The sequence below is a fragment of the Myotis brandtii genome, unplaced genomic scaffold, assembly GCF_000412655.1.
Source record: "Myotis brandtii unplaced genomic scaffold, ASM41265v1 scaffold10, whole genome shotgun sequence".
In the NCBI taxonomy this organism is placed as follows: Eukaryota; Metazoa; Chordata; class Mammalia; order Chiroptera; family Vespertilionidae; genus Myotis; species Myotis brandtii.
Genome location: NW_005353325.1, coordinates 2,375,709 through 2,403,614, shown reverse-complemented (window position 1 = coordinate 2,403,614; position 27,906 = coordinate 2,375,709). Strand labels below are relative to the sequence as shown.

Here is a 27,906-nt window from a genome sequence, read left to right as displayed (position 1 = left end):
CGATTTCCCCAGGCTAGACTCCTCCCCTTTGTGTTGCCATTTGGGCTCCCACTGCATATACCTTATGGTCCTGCTTCATCATCTGGCTTCTGTTGCGCATGCCTCAGCAGAGGTATTTCCCACTGTGTCATCCTGCCCCATCCCATCCCCAGCGCACGGGCAGGTTGTCCCTGGGGGAGTGTGGAAAGCAGTTCTTCCTGTCTGTTCAAGGATTAGGTCCCTGTCGTTGAGGAAGTGGCTGTCCCTTGGGGAGTCTGTGAAACTGCCCTTCCTAGTTAATCAGGCTTAAGTCTGATTTCATTTGCTCCCTTCCTTTGTTAATAACTAACTAGCTAGCTAGCTAACTAACTAACTAACTAACTAACTACTGTAATAGCTATTGTTATTGTTGTTATTGTTACTTCTCTTACTGCTGCTATTAACACTACACCTACCTCAGATCTAGAAGTAAGCCCAATTGAAATCTTGTTCGTCACACTTCTGATGTCTGCTAGACATTTGCAGGGTGGCAGGTGGATGTGGGGAGCTACGGTTCTCATGGTCTAGGCTCAGAATTAGAAGTTTTGCTTTCCAAGAGAAAGAGATCTGCCATGCACACTTTGGAGCAGTTTAGAATGATGAGGAAAATATGAGAACAGGAAGCATTCCACCCAGAACCATTTTTAGTTGTTGAGATGAATAAATACAAGAAAAATTAAAAAACCGCCTTAAAAATGAAGAAGAGGTAAACGTGAGCTTTAACTATGTGATTTAAACCAGCAAGATTTAAAAGGTAAAAAATACTCTCTTATTTTATTAAGTATAACCTAAAGTTCGGGTTGTAGTTTCACATCTTCACAGTGAAAGTTTGTATCACATGCAGATGCAATGCCAAAAAAAAAAAGGAAAAGCAAAGCAAAGCAGAAGTAGACATTTTCAAAAGACACTAAGAAAGAAAAAGAGGTTGCTTCCCAGCTCAGCATATTCTCGCCCAGGATGGAACAGAGAACACAGGAGGAGGAGCCAGCTGCTTCCTTAGCTGAGTCTGCTGATGGCAAGGGGGTTCCCCAGGCGGTGGCATTTCTTTCCTGAGTTTTGAACTCAGATCTGTCTGTCTAACAGCTGTTAGATGCATTGTCCCTGAAGGTCTCTTGAATAAAGGAGTGAGTGGATGAAGATGCAAATAGGAGGGAGGGTAAGGACTAAGGATTGTTCCTAAGGGGGTGGTGGGGGTGGTGGTATATTTCATCCTCATTGAACTGGCTTCTGTACCACAAGGTCTGCAAAGCTCTTCCCTCCTTGACACTGTCTGCTTTGGCAGGATGACTCACCGGAAGATGAAGCACACACTGAAGGGACATGGCTCCCTGCGTGCCCTCTGCCCCAGTCAGCTGTCCCCGTGGGTGACACGGAGGTGGCCTCCAGGTGTGCTCGGGGGTTTGCTGAGAGAAGATACTGGACCCAGATAGCTCACCCACCGGCTTGCCTGAGATGCCACATTCATGGTCATCTTTTGGGTTGAGGGTGCTATCTGTAGATATTTCTTTATAGGAATACAAATGTCCCAAGTTAGCTAGGTAATGTATCTAGTCTTGGTTATCAGAACTCTGTGTTTGGATTGGTTTTCCTCTGATTGGCTAGCCTTGAAAAAACTTTAACAACGTTACAGGCTCACCATACTGTCAAGAGGTGAGCTTTGAGGAGAAGTTAGACTGGACCCCGAAAAGGCAGATTCCAGCAGGGAACTGGTCCAGGGGCCCCATCAAGGTGTTTGGGGGAAACATGAACAAGAAGGGCCTTTGTAGGTCAAACAGATCCTACTCAGATGACATAAGCTCACCTCCCTTAGTTTTCTCATCTGGAAAATGAGGGTCCTATTGCTAATAGAGACATGGGCTGCCATAGGGATTAAATGGGCCAGTGTATGTAGGTGCTAATCCTGATGTAAAGACTTAGTAAAATGGATTATTGTAATGAATTATTACCACACACCCAGGTTTCTGGAAGGTTCAAAGCCCTAGCAGTTCTTTCCAGATAACCCTGTTCAATTCAGAATGACTGTTTCATGGTACATTTTTACCTAATTCTTAGGTACAGAGTTGATTGCATTGACGAACCTGGGTAAGATTCTGACACCCATTTCCAATGTGTGTATGTGTGTTTTCTATGTATGTATGTATGTATTTATTTATTTTTAATTTCTTTTATGTTTATTGTTGAGAGTATTACAGATGCCCCCCCTTCTTCCCCCTTGACCCCCACCAACGGTTCCTGCCCCACCCCAGGCCTTCACCACCCTATTGTGTGTTTTCTAACACACCACCAAGTAATTCCCTGACACCTGCTAGGTGTCTTACAATTCATTTCAATTCTAACACTATCTGACCAAAGACAGCATCAATCCCATAGGTTAAGGGCTCAGTCTCTCAAGACTGGTCCCACTTTAGATGCCAGTCGCAACCCCAAGTTATCGCCTGTGCTGCTGATCAGAGGTTTCCTCAGTCTCCTCTTGAGTAATTTGCTAGAGTAGCTCAGAGGACTCAGAGAAATATTCTACTTACTAGATCACAAGCTTATTATAAAAGAATGTGACTCAGGAGCATCCAGATGGAAGAGATGCATAGGACAGGGCATGGGGAAAGGGCATGGTGGTGTCATGTCCTCCACTCTCCCCACATCTCCACGTATTCACGAACCCAGGAATTCCCTGAACCTGCTCCTTTTAGGGTTTTTATGGAGGCTTCCTTGCATAAGCATGATTGATGACATCATTGGCCATTGTTGATTGAACTCAGTCTCTAGTCCCTCTCCCCTCCCTGGAGTTGGGGTGGGGTGGGGTAGGGGGACTGGAAGTGCCAACCCTTTAATCACAAGGTTGGCTCTATTGACAACCAGCCCTCATCCTTAGGTACTTTCCGGAAGTCACCTCATTAGCACAACAAAAGACATCTTTGTCACTCTAGGCACTGGATATTCCAAGGGTTTTAGGATTTCTGTGCCAGGAACAATGATGAATATCAAATAGATATTTATTTTCTTAAAATTACATTATCACAGGTGTGAAAATCATGGACCAAACGAGGCAATGTAGATCCCCACATCTCTCTTAGTGCTTTATCTTTACCTCTCTATCATGTCTCACTTTCTGTCTTGTTATAAAGTATTTCTATCCACATCTTGAAAATAAGGTTCTTGTTTGATATGTTTTTATATCTATGTAGTCCCATCAAAATGCTAGTTGGATTAATTCATCACTGAATGAAATATGACACTGTTGTTCTATGGTGCTCACATTGCTCTTAGACTAAATTTATTTGATTGAAATGATGGGAAGGAATTACCTATTGAAGATGGCCAGGCACAGCCATTTGCCAATGAAAGAGCTATTTGTGTTCAATCCAGTGGCTGTTGATGTGGTGAAGAGAGGCTGCTAGCCACACACACACACACACACACACACACACACACACACACACACACGAGGCCCAATGCACAAAATTTGTGCAAGGGGCTCAGACCTCGCATCCAGGGCGGCTTGCCTCAGCCTGAGGCAACCGCAGCAGCTGCCTTGGCCCTCGCAGCCCAGGCTTCATCTGGAAGGTCGTCCAATCTAATTAGCATATTACGCTTTTATTATTATAGACTAGAGGCCTGATGCACGAAATTTGTGCAAGAGTAGGCCTTCCTTCCCCCAGCTGCCGGCACTGGCTTCCCTCTGGCACCCAGGACCCGGGCTTCCCTCGCAGCCTCGGCTTCGTCCGGAAGGATGTCCAGTCTAATTAGCATATTATGCTTTTATTATTACAGATACTAGAGGCCCAGTGCACGAAATTCATGCAGGGGTAGGGTCCCTAGCGGCTGCCTGCCATGGGCCGGGGCTTCCCTTCCCACGGTTGGTTGGCCAGTCCCACTCCTTGGTTGAACTCCCCGTCGAGGGGACAATTTGCATATTAGGCTTTTATTATATAAGATTTTAAATCTTTATGTTAAAAGTATTACATATGTCCCCTTCTTTTTCCATTGTCCATATATATTTTTTTACACAATCAAGGTGTTTCTGCCTTGTGACAGGCATTAAGACCAAAGATAAAATTCTTGGGTTACTTTCCCAAGTTTAATTTTATTATTAACTAGAGGCCTGATGCACAAAATTCGTGCAAGGGGCTCGGCCCTCGCAACCCCAGCTGCCTGGGCTCCCGCAGCCCCGGCTTCACCCAGAAGGTCGTTGGCTCTACAAAATGGTCGTTCTGCTGTTTGGTCTAATGAGCATATTAGCTCTTATTATATAGGATACTAAAAGCATGAGTAATAAGACTATTTAGTTGTTTGATAAAAGTTGCCTCTAAAAGAGACACTGGTTGGAAGTTTGGGCTTTGGAATCAGGATCGTGGCTTTCTGGAATACCTGGCAAATGATGACAGGCAAGTTAAGGAGCACAACATTATGGGTACCACTCGCAGTGCATTCTGTGTGAATGGTGCCTCCTGGTGTTACACAGGAGTGAAGAGTCCATGGATAGGCCTTAGTCTCTTCATCTATAAAATACTGAGACCTTGATGGTAGGAATCCTTGAGTTAAGGTGTGTAAAGCACTTAGCATAGAGTTAGAATAGTCAGTGCTTAATAGTTAGCTACTGCAATTATTTCTAGTGGCAAAAAGAAAGTATAGGAGTGATGCCTCAGGAGTAGTCCATTTATCTACCAGTAAATAATATTCAGAAAAATACTGGATTAGAATCATCCCTGTTACACCAAGTTAATCTAAGGAGCTTTAGTGAATTAGGTCACAGGAAATAACCAGATTACTGAAGCATCCTGGCCTCTATAACTTTTTCTTCTATAAAGCACAGTCCTTTGCAAAATGTGTATCCTACTCGATGTAGACATGAAGAAATAGATGCATTTTGTGAGGCAGGAATCTAGGTTCTTTGGATCCAAAGTAACTGACTTTTATTCACTTATTTCAGAATCATTTATCAGTGTCTGTGGTACCAAGGGCTCTGTGCTAGACAAAGTGCTGTGTCTGAGTATTTCTCACCGACTCCGTCTTATCTTTCATTTTAGGTTGTTCATGATGCTAACACACTTTACATTTTCGCACCTAGTGCACAAAGCAGGGACCAGTGGGTGAAGAAATTGAAAGAAGGTAAAACTCCTATAATGAAATATTAATCTGTATATAATTTTAGGACAGACCATTATTATCACTAAAATAGAAACACAGCTAATGTATCTTGCATTTATAATCTTTTACTATACAATAAGTGTTTCTCCAAGGACATTCTGTTACCTAAGTGCTACATATTGAAGATAACTTCTTTTTTTATAATCTGATTCCTTCTAGTGGTATATACATAGTTTCTAAGAAAAGCATGGTTTTATTTAGTGCATGATATATTTAAAACCAATAAAGCACTGGGCTTTTATGATAACGGGATTTGATATTTTCTAAGAAATTGACAATGTAGTCAACATTCGGTGTGGATGAACTGACTTTGCTTAAAGTATTTAAATGAGTGATTTGTCCCATACGACCCTCATTGCTTCTTCTGTAAAACAGAATGGTGGTGGGCTGACTTCTTTGCTTATCCATTACAGTGTAGCCCAGATTACTTCTGCTAACAAGGGTGCTTCACCAAAAAAAAAAAAGGAGGCAAAAGAGAACCATATGGATTTTTCTGAATGCTGGGTTGGATGATGTTATGAGGTAGTTCTCATAATAAATATGGAATCTGAGAAATAAAGAATGGTTGACTGTTACTAAAGAGACATTATCATCTCTGCCTTATTTCACTAATCATTTAATGTGTTTATGAATTTCAGAAATAAAGAACAACAATAATATTATGATTAAATATCATCCTAAGTTTTGGGCAGATGGGAGTTATCAGTGTTGCAGACAAACTGAAAAGCTAGCACCTGGATGTGAAAAATATAATCTTTTTGAGAGTAGTAAGTATTCATTTTGTTCTATGATTGTATTGTGCTCAGGATGTACATATTATTGGCGGAGTGAGAAAGTGACATGATTTTGATTTTGAGGTTGGTTAAGTGTGGCCTTTGCACTTTCTAGCACAGCGTAAATATTGGGCAGGTGTACTTGTAAGAATAATTATATTTAGTTAGTAGTGGGACCATTTCATGGAATCAAAATGTCTAATCAGTTTGTGGGGCCTTTTATCGCAGTGTGGAAGCCTGCTAAAAATAACTATTAAAAATGTGAGCCTAGTATGGCATCATCATCATCACCTTTTTTTTCAACTTTATTGAGGTATAATTGACATATAAAAATGTAATATATTTAAAGGATACAATGTGATGATTTGATAAACTTACGTGTTGTGAAAGGATTCCTCCCATTGAGTTAACACATCCATCACCTCACATGTTTTCCCTTTTTTGTGTATGAGTGAGAACATTTAAGTTGTACCTGCTAGGTAAATTTCATTTAAACACTACAGAGTTATCAATTATAGTCACCATGGTATACATTAGATCCTCAGACCTTGTTCATCTTACAGTTGAAAGTTTGCACCATTTTACTAACATCTCTGTTTTCCTACTCCCAGCTCACTTTTCTATGAGTTTGACTTTTTTTTTTTAAGATTCCATATATAACTGATACCATATGGGTGACACCTATAGAGTATCTCCAAAAAATGTATACATACTTTGAATAATTATTAAAGTTAGTCTTTATTAACATACAGTTCATTTTCAAAATTTGAAAGGATGTACAGTAATTAATACTTTTTTTTGTCAATGCCTGTTTTCAAACTGATGACTGTTCTGGTCCAGGCACTGCTGTTAATGCAAAGCAGTGGAATTGCAAACATCAGGAATCATTTTGTTTGGTATTTGTGCGCCCTCAATTCGTTAACTATTGCCAGTTTTGCTCTGTAAACTTTATCTTTTATGTGTCCCCATAAAAAAGTCTAGTGGATAAGCTTTCTTTGTTCAAAGCTTAGTCTGGTTCACCCATTATTTCAAATCAGTTAAACTTGAAAAAGTGAAAATTAAGTGAGTTATTAGGTGTTAAACTGTATATACATTTTTGGGACACTTTGAATAAATATAAAGGCAGTGTTTGTACTTCAACTGCATTTTCAAACTTCCAGTAGCATCTTAGGGTGAAATTCCTTTGTTCAAAGCTTAGTCTGGCTGAAAAGAATGAAACATCAATTGAGCTACCAGCTGTTAAAGTGTATATTTATGTTTTGGGGACACCTTGTATATCACATTTTCAACACACTTATGTTGTTTCTATACCTTGGATATTGTGAATAATGCTGCAGTGAGCATGGGAGTGCAAATATCTTTTCGAGGTATTGATTTTATTTCCTTTGTGTATATATATATACCCAGAAGTGGTATTGCTGGGTCATATGGTAGAACTATTTTTATTTTCTTGAGAAACCTCCATACTGACTGTACCAGTTGACATTCCCAACAGCAGTGCGCGAGGGCTCCCTTTTCTCCATGTCCTCACCAGCATTTATCCCTTGTATTTTTTGTAACAGCCCTTATAATAGATGTGAGGTGATATATCATTGTAGTTTTGATTTGCATTTCCCTAAAGACTAGTGATGTTGAGCATCTTTTTATATACCTGTTGGCCATTTGTATGTTTTCTTTGGAAAAATGTCTTCAGCTCCTTTGCCCATTTTTGATTGTTATTATTATTGCTATTGAGTTGTATGAGTTCCTTGTATGTTTTATGTATGTATCCCTTATCAGATATGTGGTTTGCAAATATTTTCTCCCCTTCCATAGGCTGCCTTTTCATTTTGTTGACAGTTTCCTTTGCTTAATAGAAGGTTTTTAGTTTGATATAATCCCACTTGTTTACAAAGACTAAAGAAGGCCCCAATCCCTATGGCCTTTACAACCTGTTCAGAAAGACAGAAATACAAACCGACTTGAACAGCATGTTAAAATTCTGTTGCAAATATTAATACAAGCTACATGCACCATACTGAGAGAGTCAGAGTGGAATTCTCGCCTATGTGTTCATTTTCATTTTTCCTTAAAATGATCAATCATTGGTAGATGGCATGTTGACCTACTTTTGTTGTTGTCATTTTCAGGTATAAGAAAAGTACTACCTCCAGCACCAGAAACAAAGAAGGTAGGTGGCCTTTAACTTTGGAAGGACTTGCAGTTTATTGAGTATGTTTATATTCATTCAGGTGATGCTGTATGCCCCACCCCAACCCCCATCATATCAGAAACAGATGTGCTCTAGCTTATTTGATTTTGGGGGTGTCAAATAGTATTAATCGTATCAGATACTGTCATTGGGGCCCCTACTATCATCTGGCATTTTGCCTGTAGTTTGGCTTCAAGAATTGTATAAGAGGCCCAGCTGGTGTGTCTTAGGGGTTGAGTGTCAACCTATGAACCAGGAGGTCAGGGTTTGATTCCCACCCAGTCAGGGTGTGTGCAGGAGGCAGCCAATCAATGATTCTCTTGCATCATTGATGTTTCTCTCTCCCTCTCCCTTCCTCTTTGAAATTAATAAAAAAAATATTTTTAAAAAGAGAATTGTGTAAGAGGTGTGGGACTTCACAGGAATATTTTAGTCTTAAACCCACAGTCTTATGGCACAGGAGTGATTGCGCGGATTTAGTGACACACCTTTGAAGAGTGGGATATGGTGGGAAGCACAGGTACGCTGGACCCAGACAGGGCCTGATCCAACGTGAGTCTGATAGGAGTGACCTTGAGTGGGTTACTTAAAACCTTGTTTCCTCAGTTGTAAATGGGGAATTATGTGTTAAGGATAAGTAGGTACTAAGTGTGTGTCTCGCACACAGGAAGACAGATGTAAATTCCTTTGAGTGGGAGGAGACCAGATAAAAGTCTCCACTCCATGGTGTGTTTCCCCATTGCAGGCCATTTGAGCAGCGGGTCTCCCTTTTCTGGTTTCTACTCACATATCACCCTTCCTTCTTCCTGGAAAGCTGCCCCTGCCCCTGAGCAGAAGCCTCTTGAAGTTTAAAGATAGTTTTTACTCCTGTCCTATATTCTGAAACCCAGGAGAGGTCCAGTAGCATCAGACTTATGGGCGGGTTCACCAGATGATATGAGGCGGACTGGAGGGTTCTGCTTTATTCTGTGGTGATGTGTGAATCACTCGGTGTTTGACTGCACACAAACGGAAAACTAAGCTTTCACATGTTCTCTCTTTTTCTTAGCGAAGGCCTCCCCCACCAATTCCACCTGAAGAAGAGGATAATAGTGAAGAAATAGTTGTAGCTATGTATGATTTCCAAGCGACAGAAGCACATGATCTCAGGTTAGAGAGAGGCCAAGAGTATATCATATTAGAAAAGAATGATGTTCATTGGTGGAGAGCAAGAGATAAATATGGGTAAGTGTTCCCTCTCTGTGTGTGACACACGGTGGGTGGTGGGGGTTAAGTGCTGAGGAGAAGAGGAAAATGTATAACTCCCATGGAATGAGACTGGTTCCACTGGCCATAAGAGAAAGTACACATTATTACTTTGCAGTAACGCAGTGTATTCTTATCAGTGATGCAATAAATGTGAATGGATTGACCACTTCTTTCCAGAAATTAGAATATATTACACTGGTCTCTTTCTCATCCATGATATGTTTAATTGGATTATTTATCTTGAGAAAAGCTGCATTTTTATGTTTTTACCCCCTGAGGTAAGTAAAAGAGAGAGAGAGAGAGAATCTATATGTATGTGACTGTATGTATAAAATACTTGCTGTCAGGTGTGTGCTAGCTCCTCTTAGCAAGAAATAATATCTGGAGACAATAGTTGGGGTGCTGGGATTATAACTGCTACTGGATTGTCATTGCTTCTAGGTCTTTCTCAGTGTAATAGAGCTATACATACACACTTTGTGTGAATGTATTATGAGTTCTTACTAATAGTTCCAATTCAGAGTGAAGATTGCAAGGTTTTCACTCAATTTTTAAATGTTATACATGTATCTCTTCTTTCTTATGTGGAGAATCTTGGCTTTTACCAAGATTCCACCTATTATGAATTCTTAAACTATAATGTGTATAAGAGTCATATGGGGTAAAAATCAAAGATTTCTTGGCCTCACATAGACCTTCTCAATTCAGATCTCTTGGGGTATGACCCAAGAATTTGCCTTGTTGACAAGCACTCCAGATAATACTGATGTAAAAGGTCGAGGACTACCTTCTATGAAATAATGTTCTACATGAGGTATTGGAGTGGTGGGTATTTTTATCCAACACTTTAACTTTTCTGAAGTATTGGTTTCTTTAAAACTTCCCAAGAAGTTTTAAATTCAAGACCAGCATCATGGAATATTAGGAAGGGCCCTGAACCTAGCCACAAGTTCAGAGACGAGATCAAGTGCTGGCCCTGTTGCTGGCTTTGTGTGGGCATCATTATATGTAAAAATAACGGAGATAACCCTCTTCCTGGTGTGGGACCTTGAGAAAGCCTCTTAATCTTTCTAAGCCTTGGTTTCCCCACCAGAAAGTAGGTACAGAATGCCTGCCTATTTCAGAATCATTGTGAGGATCAAATGAGGAGGGACTTTGTAAAGCATTAAATGCTATCGCTATATTGACTTATCGGGGGTCAGCTAGTCTTTCTTATAAACTTTAGGCAATATTATACTTTAATTATTTTAAGAAGGCAATAATCTTTCTTTTAATAACCTCTTAGTAAGATAATATCAATTTACCTAAAGTATTTTTCTTCTTTCTAGGAGTGAAGGATATATCCCAAGTAATTATGTAACAGGAAAGAAATCAAACAACTTAGATCAATATGAGTAAGTAAATGTTTATTTTGTAAATGTGGAGAACCAGAAAGTGTTTTCATTTCCTAATTACGTAAGGAATTGTGGAGGTTAATGGATATCTTTCATTATCTTTAGAAGGTGGCACTAACATATGCTTAACTTAGTTGTCTAGGTTGTAAAAGGTGCTGAGAGAATTCATTTCTATAATACACTTTACCTGAAGGTACTATGTATAAATGGTTTCATACAAGCAATACAATTGAATTTATTTTAAACAAATCACACGTTAACTGACTTTGAAATGCAAGATCATTGTTCATTCATTCAAGAAATCAGAATATAGTTTCTCAGAGTGGCCTTTAAAAAACATGTTTGATTATTTTTTTCTAAGTATAATAATATATGATTATTGTTTTAAAATTGTTTGAAAATATTAAAAAGTTAGTAAGAAAAATTACTCATAAATAAAATAGATCTGTCAAAATTAGCATATTTTTCTCCAGTCTTTTAAAAAATAGAGTCATGCTATAGATAACTGTTTTATATTGTGTTTATTCCACTTAATAGAACATTATGAATCTATTTCCTCGTGCCATTAAATATTCTTCAGAAACACTTTTATAACTGCACTATATTTCTTTGTCATAAATTTATCAAATACTTGCTGAGACCTTAGCATGTATCAGGTACTGTGTTAGGCCTAGGGGGTATAGCCAGGCATGTGACATGGATGTGCAATAATTTATATAATCATTTTCTTATTTGTGAGGCATTATGTTTGTGTAGGCATCTTTATATGTAAAAATAACTGAGATAACCCTCTTCCTGCTTACTGTCTTAAAGCAGATCTCTAAAAATCAGTGTACTGGGCTAACGGCTAGTTATTAACTGGCTAACACCCCTAGTGCATGCAGTCAGATTACTTTACAAAGAAAGCAATGGGCATACTACTCATATGCCACTAGCTGTGCATGGCCAGGTTTTAATGAGAGGCTCATATATAACAAACACTCTTTTGTGGTTATACTAAGGAAATGGACTGATGTTTCCATTTACTTCTTTAAAAACACCACCAACAACAATAACAACAATGAAAAGCTGTTTCCTCTGTCCGTGTCACTTCTTATAACATGAGTATACCTTAAAGATCTAGAAAAGGATGAATAGGTTCAAAAGTGACAGCATTTAGTGGTATGATCCCTCAAGGTTGTTTATAAGTAGGCGATAGAATAAAAATTTATAAATAAAAATAGTGTTTCTATTCTTAATATTTTTGGAGCCCGGCTGGTGTGGCTCAGTTGGTTGAACATCATCTCATACACCAAGAAGTTGCTGGTTCAATTCCTGGTCAGGGCACATGCCTGGGTTGCGGGCTCCATCCTCAGTAGAGGGGTGCAGGAGGCAGCCGATCAATGTTTTCTCTCTCATCAATGTTTCTATCTTTCCCTCTCCCTTTCTCTCTCTCTAAAATCAATAAAACAGATTAAAAATATTTTAGAAAAATATAGCCAAATCCTTAGAATTAGAGAAGAAACTAAAAGGGAAAACTTGGACCTGATTTTAAAGTGATCGAGAACTAACAGGTCAAGGACTGTCTTCTATGAAATAATGCTCTACATGGACAGTTGAGGTATTGGAGTGGTGGGTATTTTTATCCAACACATTAACTTTTCTGAAGTAATGCTTTCTTTAAAACATGCCACGAAATTTTGAATTCAAGATTAGCATCATGGAATATTAGGAGGGGCTCTGAACCTAGTCACAAGGGCTGGCCCTGTTGCTGGCTAGGTTTGGGACCTTGAGGAGAGGGGTGTACTTGACAACCAGATAATCCCCTAAAATGTGAGGACTCCCTTATGACTCACGGAATTACAGATAAGGATTTTATGAAGTTTGTGATTCAGTACCATGAGTTTTTGGGTATAGCTTAGCATGGAAATGTTCTCTCCTTTGAGGGACTCTCCTCCTCCTCTGTGTGACTAAGTGAACTTGTGTAAGGTCTCGGCGTGGGAGTCCCCTCGGCCATGTGCCAGAGGTCAGGGATTCCACATGGCATTGTGCCACGCCTGCCGGATGAAAAGGGGAAACCTGTTCTTAATGTGACAGTCAGAGTTCCCCTTCTTCTCCTGCTGTCTTTGCACTCTTAAACGTCCCCAAGGTTAAAACGCCTGTTGGCAGCTGTTAAACCAAGAGTTCTGCTGTTTTTTTGGGCCTAGGAGCAGCCCAGGCAACACCCTGTCCACTGGGCTGAACTCAGGGTTGTGGACCTGAGGCTCCTAGGCCTGTTAGAATCCTAGTCAGGGCTCCTAATAACCCAGTTCTGACCTCCACAGCCAGGTAACAATTTGGGGAGGAAATGCTCAGAGGAACGGCTGCAGGAAAGAAAGTGGGTTCATGGTGATGGTCAATAAGATGTTCTTAATGGAAAGATGTTAAAGCAAGAAGGTGACAAAAATGAAAGGGCCCTTCAACAAGAAAAAGTCTAGAATAAGGCTTTGAGTTGGTGGCATAGGTGGCAAGGGCCAAATTAAGAACTGGCAAAGATCGGTAGCTGGTTCATTGGTTGTTTTCTATTTTTTTCTTCATTTATACCTGTTTTCTTTTTATGCTTTACCCAACCCACCCTGCCCAAGAAGCTTGGCCGGGATCCTACTCAGTGCTTTCTGCGTAGGATCAAACACCACTATGACATCTTGTTCCTCTGGGGTGTTTTGAAGTGACTAGCCAATCTGCAAACGTCATTCACATTGGAGTTGTGATATCTAAGAATGGAATGGCAAGTTATTTACAAATCCTGGGCTTGCTTTTTAGCTGTATAGTTCCTTCTCCAAGGGGAGCTAAATGCCCCCTAACAGAGGCATTTCTGTGACAGGCGTGTGCAAGCTTTACGTGGGCTGGCATCTGCATGGCAGCACCACACAGGCTCCTTCACATTATACCCCTGTGTGTATAGCTCTTCCTGACAGGACAGGTTCAGCAGAGTCACTATTGCCTCTGTTCAGAGAAAATTCAGATGTCCAGAGGGGCCAACCTTATTTCATAACATTGGAACCTCAGGAAATATGAACTTGGTAGAGGGTTTTCTGCCCACGGAAGGGCATTGAATACAAACAAAAAAAGTCAAGTTTAAAACGAAAGGCCTAAGAAAAACTGAGCTCATGCTCTTTGGCCTCCTTGCTTATGCAGTGGACCCTTGAACAACATAGGTTTGAACTGCGCAGGTCCAGGACTCCCTTATGACTCACGGAATTACAGATAAGGATTTTATGAAGTTTGTGATTCAGTACCATGAGTTTTTGGGTATAGCTTAGCATGGAAATGTTCTCTCCTTTGAGGGACTCTCCTCCTCCTCTGTGTGACTAAGTGAACTTGTGTAAGGTCTCAGCAGAAACTCAACACAGGAGCTGCCCTCTGGTGGTCAGTGAGCTCCCACAGGGGGAGCACCGCTCAGCCAGAAGCTGGGCTCATGGCTGGCGAGTGCAGCGGCAGTGGCAGGAGCCTCTCCCGCCTCCGCAGCAGTGCTAAGGATGTCGGACTGACAGCTTAGGTCCACTCCCCTGAGGGCTCCCGGACTGTGAGAGGATGCAGGCCAGGTTGAGGGACCCCCCACCCCAGTGCACGATTTTCATGCACCAGGCCTCTAGTATAATATATACAATACATATGAATTGACTGTTCTGTAGGCTTCTGATCAACAGTGGGCTATTAGTAAAGTTTTGGGGCAGTCAAAAGTTATACTAGAATTTTTGACTTCTGGGTGGGAAGGTGGGTGTGTGTGTCAGCACTCCTAGCCCCTGTTGTTCAAGGGTCAACTGAAATCTCATGGAGAGGTTGGGGTGGGGCAGCAGAGAGAGTGGAGCACCTCTGAGGATGAAGTTGGCAATGGCAGTATCCATCTTTCCTCAGGAAAGATTTCCCAAGGGCTGATGAGTAACAGATCAGCAGGCACTTGGGGCTGAGGCACGGAGTGGTGCAGGGCCTGGCGGGAGGGCAGGCTCCACTGTTTCGTCACAGCGGGTTCCTACAGTAGAGCCTCGGTCACCTCCAGGGCCAGAACCAGTGAGTCTGGAGGACCCAGGAAGCCTGCTCTTCTGTTTTGCTCTGTTTCTTTCGACTCTTCCTGAAATTCAATGGGGAAGCCTCCATAATGACTTGAGATAAAAAATCTATGGACTATTGGTGAGATGGGGGCTTGGGATAAGATTTAATTGAATTCAAGACAATAATGTAAAGTGACATTTCCTGCATGTTTGAGTCTGTGGAGGAAAATTTGTTCTTGCTATTATTATAATAAGTGAAAAATTGGAAATGATTTTTATGTTAAATAAGGAAGAATAGCCTAAGTAAATTATGGCACATCCATACCATGATACATAGAACTATATTGTTTTGCAAAGATGTCAGTCATGCAGTTATATGAAAAATTTAGATTATGATATAACAAGTATAGTTTGATCCCACTTTCATAAAAATGTGTGTAGAAAATGTCTGGAAGTATATACATTAAATGTTGCTAGTAGTTGTCTGTATTACTGAGATTATGAGTGATATCTTGTTCTTATTTATTGTATTTGTAATAAATGAGAAATATTACCTTGCTAAGTCTAAAAAGAATAACAAATAATTTAAGAAACCTGAGGTCTTAGATGTATCTTTTTCTGTTCAGATGGTATTGCAGAAATATGAATAGAAGCAAAGCTGAACTACTCCTCAGGAGTGAAGTAAGTGTTTATACTTGTTTCACGGTGTTGGTTTTAGCACCAGTTAATTTTAATGAATCCAGTCATTTCATGTACCTCTGTTCCTAAAGCCTAAAAAATACTGTAAGTACAGGGTTTTGTTTTCTTAATCATTTAATAGTGAACACTGGTGTATTAGTTTCCTGGGGCTGCTGTAACAAAGTCCCACAAACCAAGTGGCTTCAACAGTAGAAATGTCTTGTTTCACGTTCCAGAGGTGAGAAGTCTGGAATCAAGGTGCCAGCAGGGTTGGCTCCTTCTGAGGGCTCTGAGGGAAGGAGCTGTTTCAGGCCTCTCTGCTTCTCACCCTGTGTATGCCTGTCTCTGTGTTGCTATTTCTCCTCAATAAGGACCCCAGACATTTGGAAGTAGGGCCTGCCCTACATGACCTCATTTTAACTTGATTCCTTCTGTAAGTCCCCAAATAAGGCCACATACTGAAGTCCTGAGGCTTAGGACTCCAACAAGCTTTTAACAATAGGTTAAACCCATAACAGTAGGTAATAGCTATAGATGGATAACATTTTCTTTACTCTCTTACTGATTTATTGTTTGCTTTGGTACTAAAATGTGTTTTTCCTTTTTGTTTGAAGTTATTTGTTTTAAAATAATTAATATCAATAGTATGTTACTGGTCCAAAGACTGTGTGCCTGATACTTTGAAAGGCCAAAACTCAAAACTTCAGACTTTGGAGTAAGGAAAGCTTTATTGATCCAAAGGTGCCAACCGAGAAGATGGGAAACTAACCATCAAATTCATCCTAAGAAAGTAGAGAGTTCAGGCTTCTTTTATGTCAAGGGAAGGGGAAATGGGAGGGGCTGTTTTTGTAAAACTCAGCTTTGCGCGCGCACCTCCGCACCTGAGTATTTTCCACACTGCGCCTCCTCTGAGCCTCGGTGTGCTGTTATTTTTCCTTCTAGTTGAAGAGTCTCTCCTCAGCCAGCCTTCCTGCGGTTCTGGGTGATGTCCGTTCCGTCTTTTAGTTGTGATTTTGAAGTGGTTGTTTGCGGCAGCAGTCTGCGGTGTTTACCTATGCCGCCATCTTGGTCTCTCCTGCATGGATTTTTTTTTACACTAAATACTGTTAATGTATTTTCTCTCTCTTATGGTTTTCTGGGTAACATTTTTCTTTTCTCCTGCTTACTTTATTGTATGAATGCAGTATCCTATATAATAAAAGGCTAATATGCAAATAGACCAAATGGTGGAACAACTGGTTGCTATGACCCGGACTGTGAGAGAATGCAGGCCAGGTTGAGGGACCCCCCACCCCCAGTGCACGAATTTCATGCACCAGGCCTCTAGTATAATATATACAATACATATGAATTGACTGTTCTGTAGGCTTCTGATCAACAGTGGGCTATTAGTAAAGTTTTGGGGCAGTCAAAAGTTATACTAGAATTTTTGACTTCTGGGTGGGAAGGTGGGTGTGTGTGTCAGCACTCCTAGCCCCTGTTGTTCAAGGGTCAACTGAAATCTCATGGAGAGGTTGGGGTGGGGCAGCAGAGAGAGTGGAGCACCTCTGAGGATGAAGTTAGCAATGGCAGTATCCATCTTTCCTCAGGAAAGATTTCCCAAGGGCTGATGAGTAACAGATCAGCAGGCACTTGGGGCTGAGGCACGGAGTGGTGCAGGGCCTGGCGGGAGGGCAGGCTCCACTGTTTCGTCACAGCGGGTTCCTACAGTAGAGCCTCGGTCACCTCCAGGGCCAGAACCAGTGCGTCTGGAGGACCCAGGAAGCCTGCTCTTCTGTTTTGCTCTGTTTCTTTCGACTCTTCCTGAAATTCAATGGGGAAGCCTCCATAATGACTTGAGATAAAAAATCTATGGACTATTGGTGAGATGGGGGCTTGGGATAAGATTTAATTGAATTCAAGACAATAATGTAAAGTGACATTTCCTGCATGTTTGAGTCTGTGGAGGAAAATTTGTTCTTGCTATTTTAAGTGAAAAATTGGAAATGATTTTTATGTTAAATAAGGAAGAATAGCCTAAGTAAATTATGGCACATCCATACCATGATACATAGAACTATATTGTTTTGCAAAGATGTCAGTCATGCAGTTATATGAAAAATTTAGATTATGATATAACAAGTATAGTTTGATCCCACTTTCACAAAAATGTGTGTAGAAAATGTCTGGAAGTATATACATTAAATGTTGCTAGTAGTTGTCTGTATTACTGAGATTATGAGTGATATCTTGTTCTTATTTATTGTATTTGTAATAAATGAGAAATATTACCTTGCTAAGTCTAAAAAGAATAACAAATAATTTAAGAAACCTGAGGTCTTAGATGTATCTTTTTCTGTTCAGATGGTATTGCAGAAATATGAATAGAAGCAAAGCTGAACTACTCCTCAGGAGTGAAGTAAGTGTTTATACTTGTTTCACGGTGTTGGTTTTAGCACCAGTTAATTTTAATGAATCCAGTCATTTCATGTACCTCTGTTCCTAAAGCCTAAAAAATACTGTAAGTACAGGGTTTTGTTTTCTTAATCATTTAATAGTGAACACTGGTGTATTAGTTTCCTGGGGCTGCTGTAACAAAGTCCCACAAACCAAGTGGCTTCAACAGTAGAAATGTCTTGTTTCACGTTCCAGAGGTGAGAAGTCTGGAATCAAGGTGCCAGCAGGGTTGGCTCCTTCTGAGGGCTCTGAGGGAAGGAGCTGTTTCAGGCCTCTCTGCTTCTCACCCTGTGTATGCCTGTCTCTGTGTTGCTATTTCTCCTCAATAAGGACCCCAGACATTTGGAAGTAGGGCCTGCCCTACATGACCTCATTTTAACTTGATTCCTTCTGTAAGTCCCCAAATAAGGCCACATACTGAAGTCCTGAGGCTTAGGACTCCAACAAGCTTTTAACAATAGGTTAAACCCATAACAGTAGGTAATAGCTATAGATGGATAACATTTTCTTTACTCTCTTACTGATTTATTGTTTGCTTTGGTACTAAAATGTGTTTTTCCTTTTTGTTTGAAGTTATTTGTTTTAAAATAATTAATATCAATAGTATGTTACTGGTCCAAAGACTGTGTGCCTGATACTTTGAAAGGCCAAAACTCAAAACTTCAGACTTTGGAGTAAGGAAAGCTTTATTGATCCAAAGGTGCCAACCGAGAAGATGGGAAACTAACCATCAAATTCATCCTAAGAAAGTAGAGAGTTCAGGCTTCTTTTATGTCAAGGGAAGGGGAAATGGGAGGGGCTGTTTTTGTAAAACTCAGGGGCTAGCAGAATTCTTCTAGTGGTTAGCATGTCCATATGCAACCAAGCAGAGCTACTAGCCTGAGGCCATGGGAACAGGCAAGATTGGACAAGATGGAGTCAGAGACCCACATTTCCCTTAGTTAAAGTACATGATACCTTTTAGAAATTAGGTTTTAATAAAGTATTTAGTTGCCTTTAGACATAAATGTGCTGAAATTCTTACACTTTAAAAAGGATTAACTTGAAAGGATAAAATGTAGTACCGAGGAAACTATAATGGGCTAAGTAAGGTGACCCAAGTCTAACTGTGACTTTTCTAGCCTATTTCTCATCTGTTAGGTGAGGAGTTAGATTAGCAGGTGACCTCTACAGTTCTCTGCATTTTTTATCCAGCTATTCCATTTATGAATGGTTTCCAGTCTTTTAAACTCATGCTTTCTCATCTTATCTCCTGCTTCTCCCCACCAGTCAAGGTTTTGTTGGGCAATTGTTTCTGTAGTTTATGTTGCGAGAGCAATAACAAGTGACTTTGCTTGATTCAAATGACACGTAACCATGTGACTTCCCTGCAGGATTCTTACATGCCTCCCTGGTGACCCCACAATTGGCGGCAACTCTAGAGGAGTGGGTAGCTAGAAGACCTGAGGTTCAAATCCTGGGTCTGCTACTTATTAGCTATGTGACCTAGAGCAAATTATCCAACCTTTCTGTGCCCATTTCCTTACCTACGAAGTAAAGCCGGGATAGCAGTAGTACCTACCTCATAGGACTGTTTTGAGGATTAAGTAAATCCACAGATTAGAACATATTAAAATAGAATACATTCTCAATAAACATATGGTAGCTACTATTCTGTTTACCAATAAAATGTTATATTATTGTCCCTAATTGTTCTTATTAGATTTTATTTAACTCCATTGTCTCTCTTGCTCTTTGGCTTGGAACCTATGAGGATTTATCCTTTAGTCACTTATTGTTGCTTCTGCCTTTTGGTTTTCTCTGCTTAAGTCACTTGTGCCTCCATCTCTCCTTTTGTAAAGAATGATATTTAACATCAATTTCCAGGGGGATTTGGGCTTTTTAAGAACATGTTTGTAAAGAGCACTGAGATATTTACAGAAAAAAAATGCTATTTAGATAGAAGAGGATATTGGGTCAGGATCAAACCTTTAGCAGATATTAAAAATGTATGAAATGAAACACAATCATTAAGAAATAAATTTTTCAGTAACTGTCCCCTCTCATGTCCAAGTCTTAAAGGAGTCGCAGATTCTTATCTGTTAGTTCTGAAAGGGCCCCGAGAGATGATCTTTTTGAAATTTCTCATCCTGTGAGTGTGATTTGTGGATGGGGGGGATTGTGAGCGTGCTTTCTTTAATCTTGTGGAAAGTCATATGGAGGAACCCTCCTGGGAAGCTATGCTTCTCCAAAGCAGATTTTCTAGGTAAAGGCTAATAATCGTTCAAGATTGGCTTCTTGACTCTTCTCCATGGCATGGATATGTGTTAATGAACTGAAACAATTCTCTTCACTTGTATTTCAGGATAAAGAAGGCGGTTTTATGGTAAGGGATTCCAGTCAACCGGGCATGTACACAGTCTCCCTTTACACAAAGTTTGGAGGGTAAGTAATCCTACTCTCTCTCTCTCTCTCTTTTTTAAATTTATAGTTTTGGTATGAAGTTCCTCTATAGTTCATATGGATTCCTAATTTTCAACATTAAAAAGAAAACCTGAACTTGATTTTCAAAGTCTATACTATATTTTATATTGATATTTCAATAATTTGCTTCATAGTTATATATATATTATATATACATTATATGTACACACATATAAATTATATATGTATGTATATTACACTATATATATATATGTGTGTGTCTATATATATATAAATTTGTTGAGAATGGCTATAGAAATGTTAGCAACGTTAAACAAATAATTACTGAGCACTGTGTTAAGCACTACAGATACCACAGTGAGCAAAGTAGACAGACCCTGCCCTCCAATAGCTTAGTGGGCAAATTTGCTTCAGAAAAGCATATAGTCAGTCAGGATAGTGTACGAATAAGTGCTATGTTAGGAGGGCATTGTTTGTGTGCTGGGGGGTGGATGGGGAAAATGAGGTACCTAGCCCAGGCACCTCTGAGTTAGTTATTGATATTGTCGAGTGACATTCAAGCTGAGACATGACGGGTGAGGCGGCGAAAATTGGAGGGAGGGCAAAGAATGTTTCAGAATCAGGTAACCGTCTGGGCCCAGAACTGGGGGGCAGGGAGGGATAAGATGAGTTCCAGGAACTGACAAGAGTGTATTGCAGCTGGATTATAAAATGAGGGGGACAGGATGAAGAGAGGAGAGAGAAGCCTGAGAAATAAATGTGGAGGTTAGGTCATGTCAGTGTCAAGGAGTCTGAGCTTTATCTTTTTTTTAAAAAAAATTATATTTTTATTGATTTCAGAGAGGAAAGAAGAGGGAGAGAGAGATAGAAACATCAATGATGAGAAAGAGTCATTGATTGGCCGCCTCCTGCACACCCCCTACTGGGGATGGTGCCTGCAACCTGGGCATGTGCCCTGACAGGGGATCGAACTGTGATTTCCTGGTTCATAGGTCGAAGCTCAACCACTGAGCCACATCGTCTGGGTCTGAGCTTTATCTTAAGAGCAGTAGGAGTTATCTTTGAAAGATTATTAGCAAGAGATGACTCCAGAAGCTCTGTGTTCTAGAAAGATGTCTAAAATAGATCTTTGTACATTTTTTACAAGTCTAGTTTATTCACTTTTAGGATGTAAGTCCTCTGAATATTTGCAAGTTTACTCCAACAGCAGGGACAGACAGCAGTAGCCAGCTAATAGCTATTGTAAGACTTTTAACTGCTGGTAAACAAAGTTGGTAAATGCTCTCTGTTGTAATCTCTGGCAAGGGACCAAGAATGTTATCTGTGACAACTTTAAAAACTTCTGCCTTTTAATGTGAAAAGCAAAGCTAAGGTGGACATGGGGAGGAATAAAATTTGTGGAGCAAGTAGGAGGGGCCATATGTACGGACCCTGTGGTGACCTGGTAGAACACGTCTTCAGAGTGAAGTTACAGTCTTCCACCTCGGTTCTAACACATTTTGATTTTTGTTGCAGAGAAGGCTCATCAGGTTTCAGGCATTATCACATAAAGGAAACAACAACCTCCCCCAAGAAGTATTATCTGGCTGAAAAACACGCGTTTGGTTCCATTCCTGAGATAATTGAATATCATAGGCACAATGCAGCAGGTAGGTGAACTGTTAGAACCCATTTCAATAGAGGGAGCGGGTCCAATGATCAGACATTGTGATGAGTTCTTCCCTGAACAGTTGTATTTTGTAGTTACTTGTAGAATGTGATTGATTGATTTAAAATTACTGCGTATTAAGGAAGTGCTATGTACAAAGAAAAATCAGAAATAATATCAAGTCCCATAAAAAGCTCAGTCTGGACCTTAGGGCATGAGCTATTTTTATTGTGTATGGCAAATGTCACATTTCTGGGGTTTATATCCTTGGTACTGACAGAAATTTTTTGCTTGACCAGACTGTAGTCAGACTCGTAGGCCAGTGCTCGCCAACCTTTTGGACCTCATGGACCACTGGTTGGCAACTGCTGTCCTAGGCCATCTGTGCGCTTTTTGTAAAATCCAGTTTTAGCAGGAGGTCTGCTAAGTCAGTTGAACCAGAACCCCCTGCCCTCGATATCTGATGTCTGATCACCCTCAGTATCTGATCAACTTCCTCATCGTCCACCATCGTCCACAAGAACCCTGTTAGATTGGTTTAGCCGGAACTGCCCACTTCCCTTACCTCTGATGTTTCTCTTAGTGATTTTCCATCCACTGACCTCCACCCTGTTCCTGGATATACATTCCCACTTGCCCATGTTGTATTGGGGTTGAGTCCAGTCTCTCTCCCTGACTCTCAAATCCCATTGCAGTGGTCCCTAACCCTATCACAACGGTCCTGCATGAAGCCTGCCATACCATCTTTAAAAGTGGCATTGGACTTTTTCTTTTCTTCAGTAAAATCCGAGATATGTCCATGTCAGAGTTGTCACAGAAGCTGCCAGACAAGCACAGGGTTTAGGCCTGGGCTATAGGCTTCCAAGGACGAGAGTAATCATGTCCCAGACAGTTTCCATCTTCCTGAATCTGCTACACTCACCACCCAGAGGGAGAACTAACCAAACACCAGAAACAACTATGAAACCACACTTAGGCCCATTGAGGCTCCACAGGGTAAGACAGGAAACATTTCTAGCCTTTGACTTCAAAGATGTAACCGAGCAGGGATAGCCAAGTGTCTAACCCAATTTATGAAAAAGTAACTTTTGAAATTTTATTGAAGGCACCTTTTGCAAAGTCTGTTTCTACTTGTGACTCTGTTCACTTTTCTCAGATAATGATTGGAACAGTTATTGAGATATAATTTACGTGTCATAGTTTACCACTTTCAAGTGTACAATTCAGTGGTCATTAATATATTTACAGACTTGTGCCAACTCTCACCATAATCTAAAACAAACTTCCATCACCCCAAAAGAAGTCTTGTATCCTTTCAGCAGTCCAGCCCTAGGCAGCCACTAATCTCCTTTGTGTCTCTACAAATTTGCCTTTTCTAGATATTTTATATAAATGGGATCATACAATGGGTGCTCTATTGTGACTACCTTTTTTGACTTACCATAATGTTTTGATGTTAGTCTATGATGTAGTTTATATAAGTACTCCATTCCTTTTTATTGATGAGTAATAAATCATTGTGTGGACTTTGTTTTTCCGTTTTGTTATCATTCATCGGTTGATGAACATTTGGTTTGTTTCCACATTTTAGCTATTATGAATAATGCTGCAATGAATATTTGTGTACAAGTCTTGGCATGGAAATATCTTTAATTTCCCTTTGGTACAATAGATTTGCTGGGTCATATGGTAACTCAATGTTGAACATTTGAGGAACGAATTTCCTATCAATTTATTCCCCAAAGGACTTTTCTTAGCCCATATTCTGTTATTTTCAGTGTTTACATAACACTATTTCTTTAACCATTATCTCCATTCATTTAACGAACATGTATTAAGTGTCTAGTGCAGTGATGGCGAACCTATGACACGCGTGTCAGAGGTGACACGCGAACTCATTTTTTTGGTTGATTTTTCTTCGTTAAATGGCATTTAAATATATAAAATAAATATCAAAAATATAAGTCTTTGTTTTACTATGGTTGCAAATATCAAAAAATTTCTATATGTGACACGGCACCAGAGTTAAGTTAGGGTTTTTCAAAATGCTGACACGCTGAGCTCAAAAGGTTCGCCATCACTGGTCTAGTGCGTGCTGGGAAATGTGCTAGGTTCTAGGGAGACTATGGTGGACTAGATAGTCATTGATTCTGTCTCTCCCAGATCTTCTGTCTCTCTCAGATCTTACTGTCTGGCAGGGGAGGCAGAGAAGTATATAACGATATCAAGTTAGTATGAGATATGCTGTAATAGAGGAAATACAGTGTACAATGGTGTTTATAGGAGAGATACCTGCCATTTCTTCTTATTTGGTGTTTTAGCAATTTAGATGAAAGGATTTTATGTTCCTCATTGATTTCCAGTAGTTGGTATTACCAGTTGTTGATATTTTAGAGCCTGATTTTTTTTACACTAAGATTCCTAATATTGTTATGTCTGGGTAATCTATTTTTTAAAAAAATATATTTTTATTGATTTCAGAGATGAAGGGAGAGGGAGATGGAAACATCAATGAGAGAGACACATTGACTGGCTGCCTCCTGCACACCCCCTACTGGGGATAGAGCCCACAACCTGGTCCTGTGCCCTGACCAGGAATTGAACCCGGGACCTCCTGGTCCATGGGACAACGCTCAATCCACTGAGCCACAGCAGCCGGGCCAGAGAATCAATTTTCATTAAATATCCATAGTACAGATTGCATATTTAAAAATAACATGAAAGAATAATTGATAATAACTGTTAGAAACCTTTTAACATCCTTTAAAATGTTTGAGAAGAGAATAGCTAGCATGGTGCTTGATACACACTGTAGTATTTAAAGAAAATGTTTATTGAATGAAGAAAAGTGTGAGTATACAGATTTTTCATGCTCCATAAAAGTATGAAATTGTCAGACAGTAGGCTCATCCTCTTCCTTGTTGCCTTCCTCTCTGTATTTTTTGCCAGGATATGGCACAGAGCTGTACGCACACACAGAGGATGAGCACTGAGTGACTAAATGAGTGGATTTTATGGATTTTAGCTTCACGCTTGACCATGCAGATTGATTATGAACCAAGTTGACTGCAACACTTTCTTTGATTTCTAGGACTTGTCACAAGGCTGCGGTACCCAGTCAGTGCAAAGGAGAAGAAGGCACCCACCACTGCGGGATTCAGCTACGGTAACTCGTGTTGTCGTTGCCCTGCAAGGTTTCCCTGAAAAGAAGCCACCATCACAAGGCCAGTTTAGATGTGTAGCATGCCACACCGTGGCACTGTTTTTAGAAGTTCTGTAGTCTGGGTTTTTATTTTTTTATTTTTTCTCAAGTCTGGGTTTTTAGATGATTATACTGAACAGCTGTCGTTATCCTCGGTTTTCTGTTTTCATCATAGTCATAATTCAGCAGAAAACTCTCTGTCAATGGAAAATTAGTCACCATCTTACATCTAAATGAATCAGAGCCTTTCCTGGCTTTCACTGGCTTTGTTGGTTACTCCCAGAAAAGTAAGGATGGTGATAATAGAGAAGGCATTCCACTTGATTGTCTTTGTTGCATCCGGCAGAAACCTTTTAAACAGCAGGTTAAATTATTTCCAAACTTGCTGGAATTGGAAACAAAACAAAACAACAAAAAAATAAGAGGGGAAAGATTGGTAAAGGAGGAATTTTTTTTTAAGGTTTAACTTTCAAGCTCTGTTATTATCAGCCTATTTATTATGCAGCATCTTCTTGCCTTCTTCAGTTCACTTTGCTTGTATTGTGACAACTTAGAAAGAGGTACATCTTCCTCGGAGGGTGGAAAGCCACCATTTGCGGTTAAATTTTTTTTTTATTGGGGTGACACTGGTTAACGAAAGGTGCAGGTTTCAGGTGCACAATTCTGCAACGCGTCATCTGCACACTGTATTGTGTGTTCACACTCCAAGTCAAGTCTCTGTCCATCACCATTTATCCTCCTATACTCTCCTCCACCTCCCTCTCCCCCTGACAGTCACCGCACTGTTGTCCATGTCCATCACACATGTGCAGTTTCGATGCAGGCTGCAAGTTTGCTCTGTCTCACCAGTCATTGTATTATCCTGTGACTGTGAGATGGACATTGGTTATCATTCTTTATTTCCCACTGATTTGTCCTGTGTTCTCCTTATGAGATTTTATCACTTTCCCCGTCTGTCTCACAGAAAAATGGGAGATCAACCCTTCAGAGCTGACCTTTATGAGGGAGCTGGGGAGTGGACTGTTTGGAGTGGTGAGGCTTGGCAAGTGGCGAGCTCAGTACAAAGTAGCGATCAAAGCTATTCGGGAAGGCGCGATGTGTGAGGAAGATTTTATAGAAGAAGCTAAAGTGATGATGTAAGTTACTGTGTTCTTTCCAGTTCCCCTTTTTGCATTAAAGTGTCCCCTCCCCAGCATGAGCCCCGGTGGTTTCTTTTCCTGTAGTAACTGTGTGTGCGCATGACTTCCCTCCCAGGAAACTGACACACCCGAAGTTAGTGCAGCTTTACGGTGTATGCACCCAGCAGAAGCCAATTTACATCGTTACCGAGTTCATGGAGAGGGGCTGCCTTCTGAATTTCCTCCGACAGAGACAAGGGCATTTTAGTAGAGATGTGCTGCTGAGCATGTGTCAAGATGTGTGTGAAGGGATGGAGTACCTGGAGAGAAACAGCTTCATCCACAGAGATCTGGTAAATTATGAACTATCCGATTCCCCTTCATTGTCCAAATTCCTTTGTAACGTGGGGTCTGCCAATGAGCAATGATCTGTTAATACCCAATTTTTGTTCTCAACAATATTTCACTATTATTTTTAAAACTTGGTAAGTTTAATGTGCCATAATTTTAACAGAAAGATCTCTTTAAAATCTAATATATATAATACACTAGAGCAGTGGTTCTCAACCTTCCTAATGCCGCGACCCTTTAATACAGTTCCTCATGTTGTGGTGACCCCCAATTTCATTGTTACAAATTGAACATAATTAAAGCATAGTGATTAATCACAAAAACAATATGTAATTATGTATGTGTTTTCCGATGGTCTTAGGCGACCCCTGTGAAAGGGTCATTCGACCCACAGGTTGAGAACCGCTGCACTAGAGGCCTGGTGCATGAATTCGTGCATGGGTGGGGTCTGGCTGGCCTGCCCCAATGGGGGCTGATCGGGTTGGGCTGGGGATGAGGGAGGGGACACGGGAGGTTGGCTGGCCAGCCTCGCCCCTGATTGGGGTGAGGGGGGCTGGCCAGGGGCAGGGGCCATGGGCAGTTGGCTGGCTGACTCTGCCCCTGATTGGGGTGGAGGGACTGGTGGGGGAGAGGGGCCAGCCAGTGGGAGGGGCTGTGGGTGGTTGGCCGGCTGGCCCCCACCCTTGATCGAGGTGAGGGGGCCTGATCGGGGGCGGGGCTGGCTGGGGGAAGGGGCTGTAGGAGGTTGGGGCAGGGGCTGGGCTGATCGGGGCCCAGATGGAGCCCGTTGGCCGCCACAGTGCACGTCATAAGTAACCAGTCATTCTGGTCATTCTGCCGTTCCAGTTGCTGGGCTTTTATATCTACACTAATAAAAGAGAAACATGGTAATTGGCGTACGACCGCTACCCTTCCCATTGGCTAATCAGGGAGATATGCAAATTAACTGACAGCCAAGATGGCGGCCGGCAGCCAGGCAGCTTGAAACTAACATGAGGCTTGCTTCCTTCAGTGACGGAGGAAACCAACGTTCCCCGCCTGCCTTGCAGGCCTCTGAGCCTGCAGTTTGAACATTGTAACAAACATAGAAGCTAAAAAAAACCCCAGAAACCAGCTTTCAGCGAGCTGGGATCTCAGAGCTGGAGTCAGAGCTGGAGTTATACATTGTTTCGAACCGAAACAAACCAGATACCTACTTTCAGCAGCGGAGGCCTAAGAGCTGGAGCCTCAGAGCTAAAGCTGGCCCAGAATAAAAAAAAGAAAAAAGAAA

At 40.8% G+C, this 27,906-nt stretch overlaps 1 protein-coding gene across 2 annotated transcripts in view; it reads left to right on the top strand.

The window, feature by feature from the left end:
* TEC (tec protein tyrosine kinase) overlaps nt 1-27,906 on the top strand; it is a 100,030-nt gene that overhangs the window by 65,487 nt on the left and 6,637 nt on the right. The window contains exons 4-14 of one of the 2 annotated variants that reach the window (XM_014534358.1): nt 5,043-5,124; nt 5,802-5,930; nt 8,066-8,106; nt 9,176-9,351; nt 10,704-10,769; nt 15,406-15,460; nt 20,238-20,317; nt 21,833-21,966; nt 25,057-25,131; nt 26,132-26,303; nt 26,422-26,638. In XM_014534358.1, coding sequence (XP_014389844.1) covers nt 5,043-5,124; nt 5,802-5,930; nt 8,066-8,106; nt 9,176-9,351; nt 10,704-10,769; nt 15,406-15,460; nt 20,238-20,317; nt 21,833-21,966; nt 25,057-25,131; nt 26,132-26,303; nt 26,422-26,638 — 1,227 coding nt within the window. The remainder of the gene's footprint in view (nt 1-5,042; nt 5,125-5,801; nt 5,931-8,065; nt 8,107-9,175; nt 9,352-10,703; nt 10,770-15,405; nt 15,461-20,237; nt 20,318-21,832; nt 21,967-25,056; nt 25,132-26,131; nt 26,304-26,421; nt 26,639-27,906) is intronic. The other variant, XM_014534361.1, reaches the window with a different exon arrangement.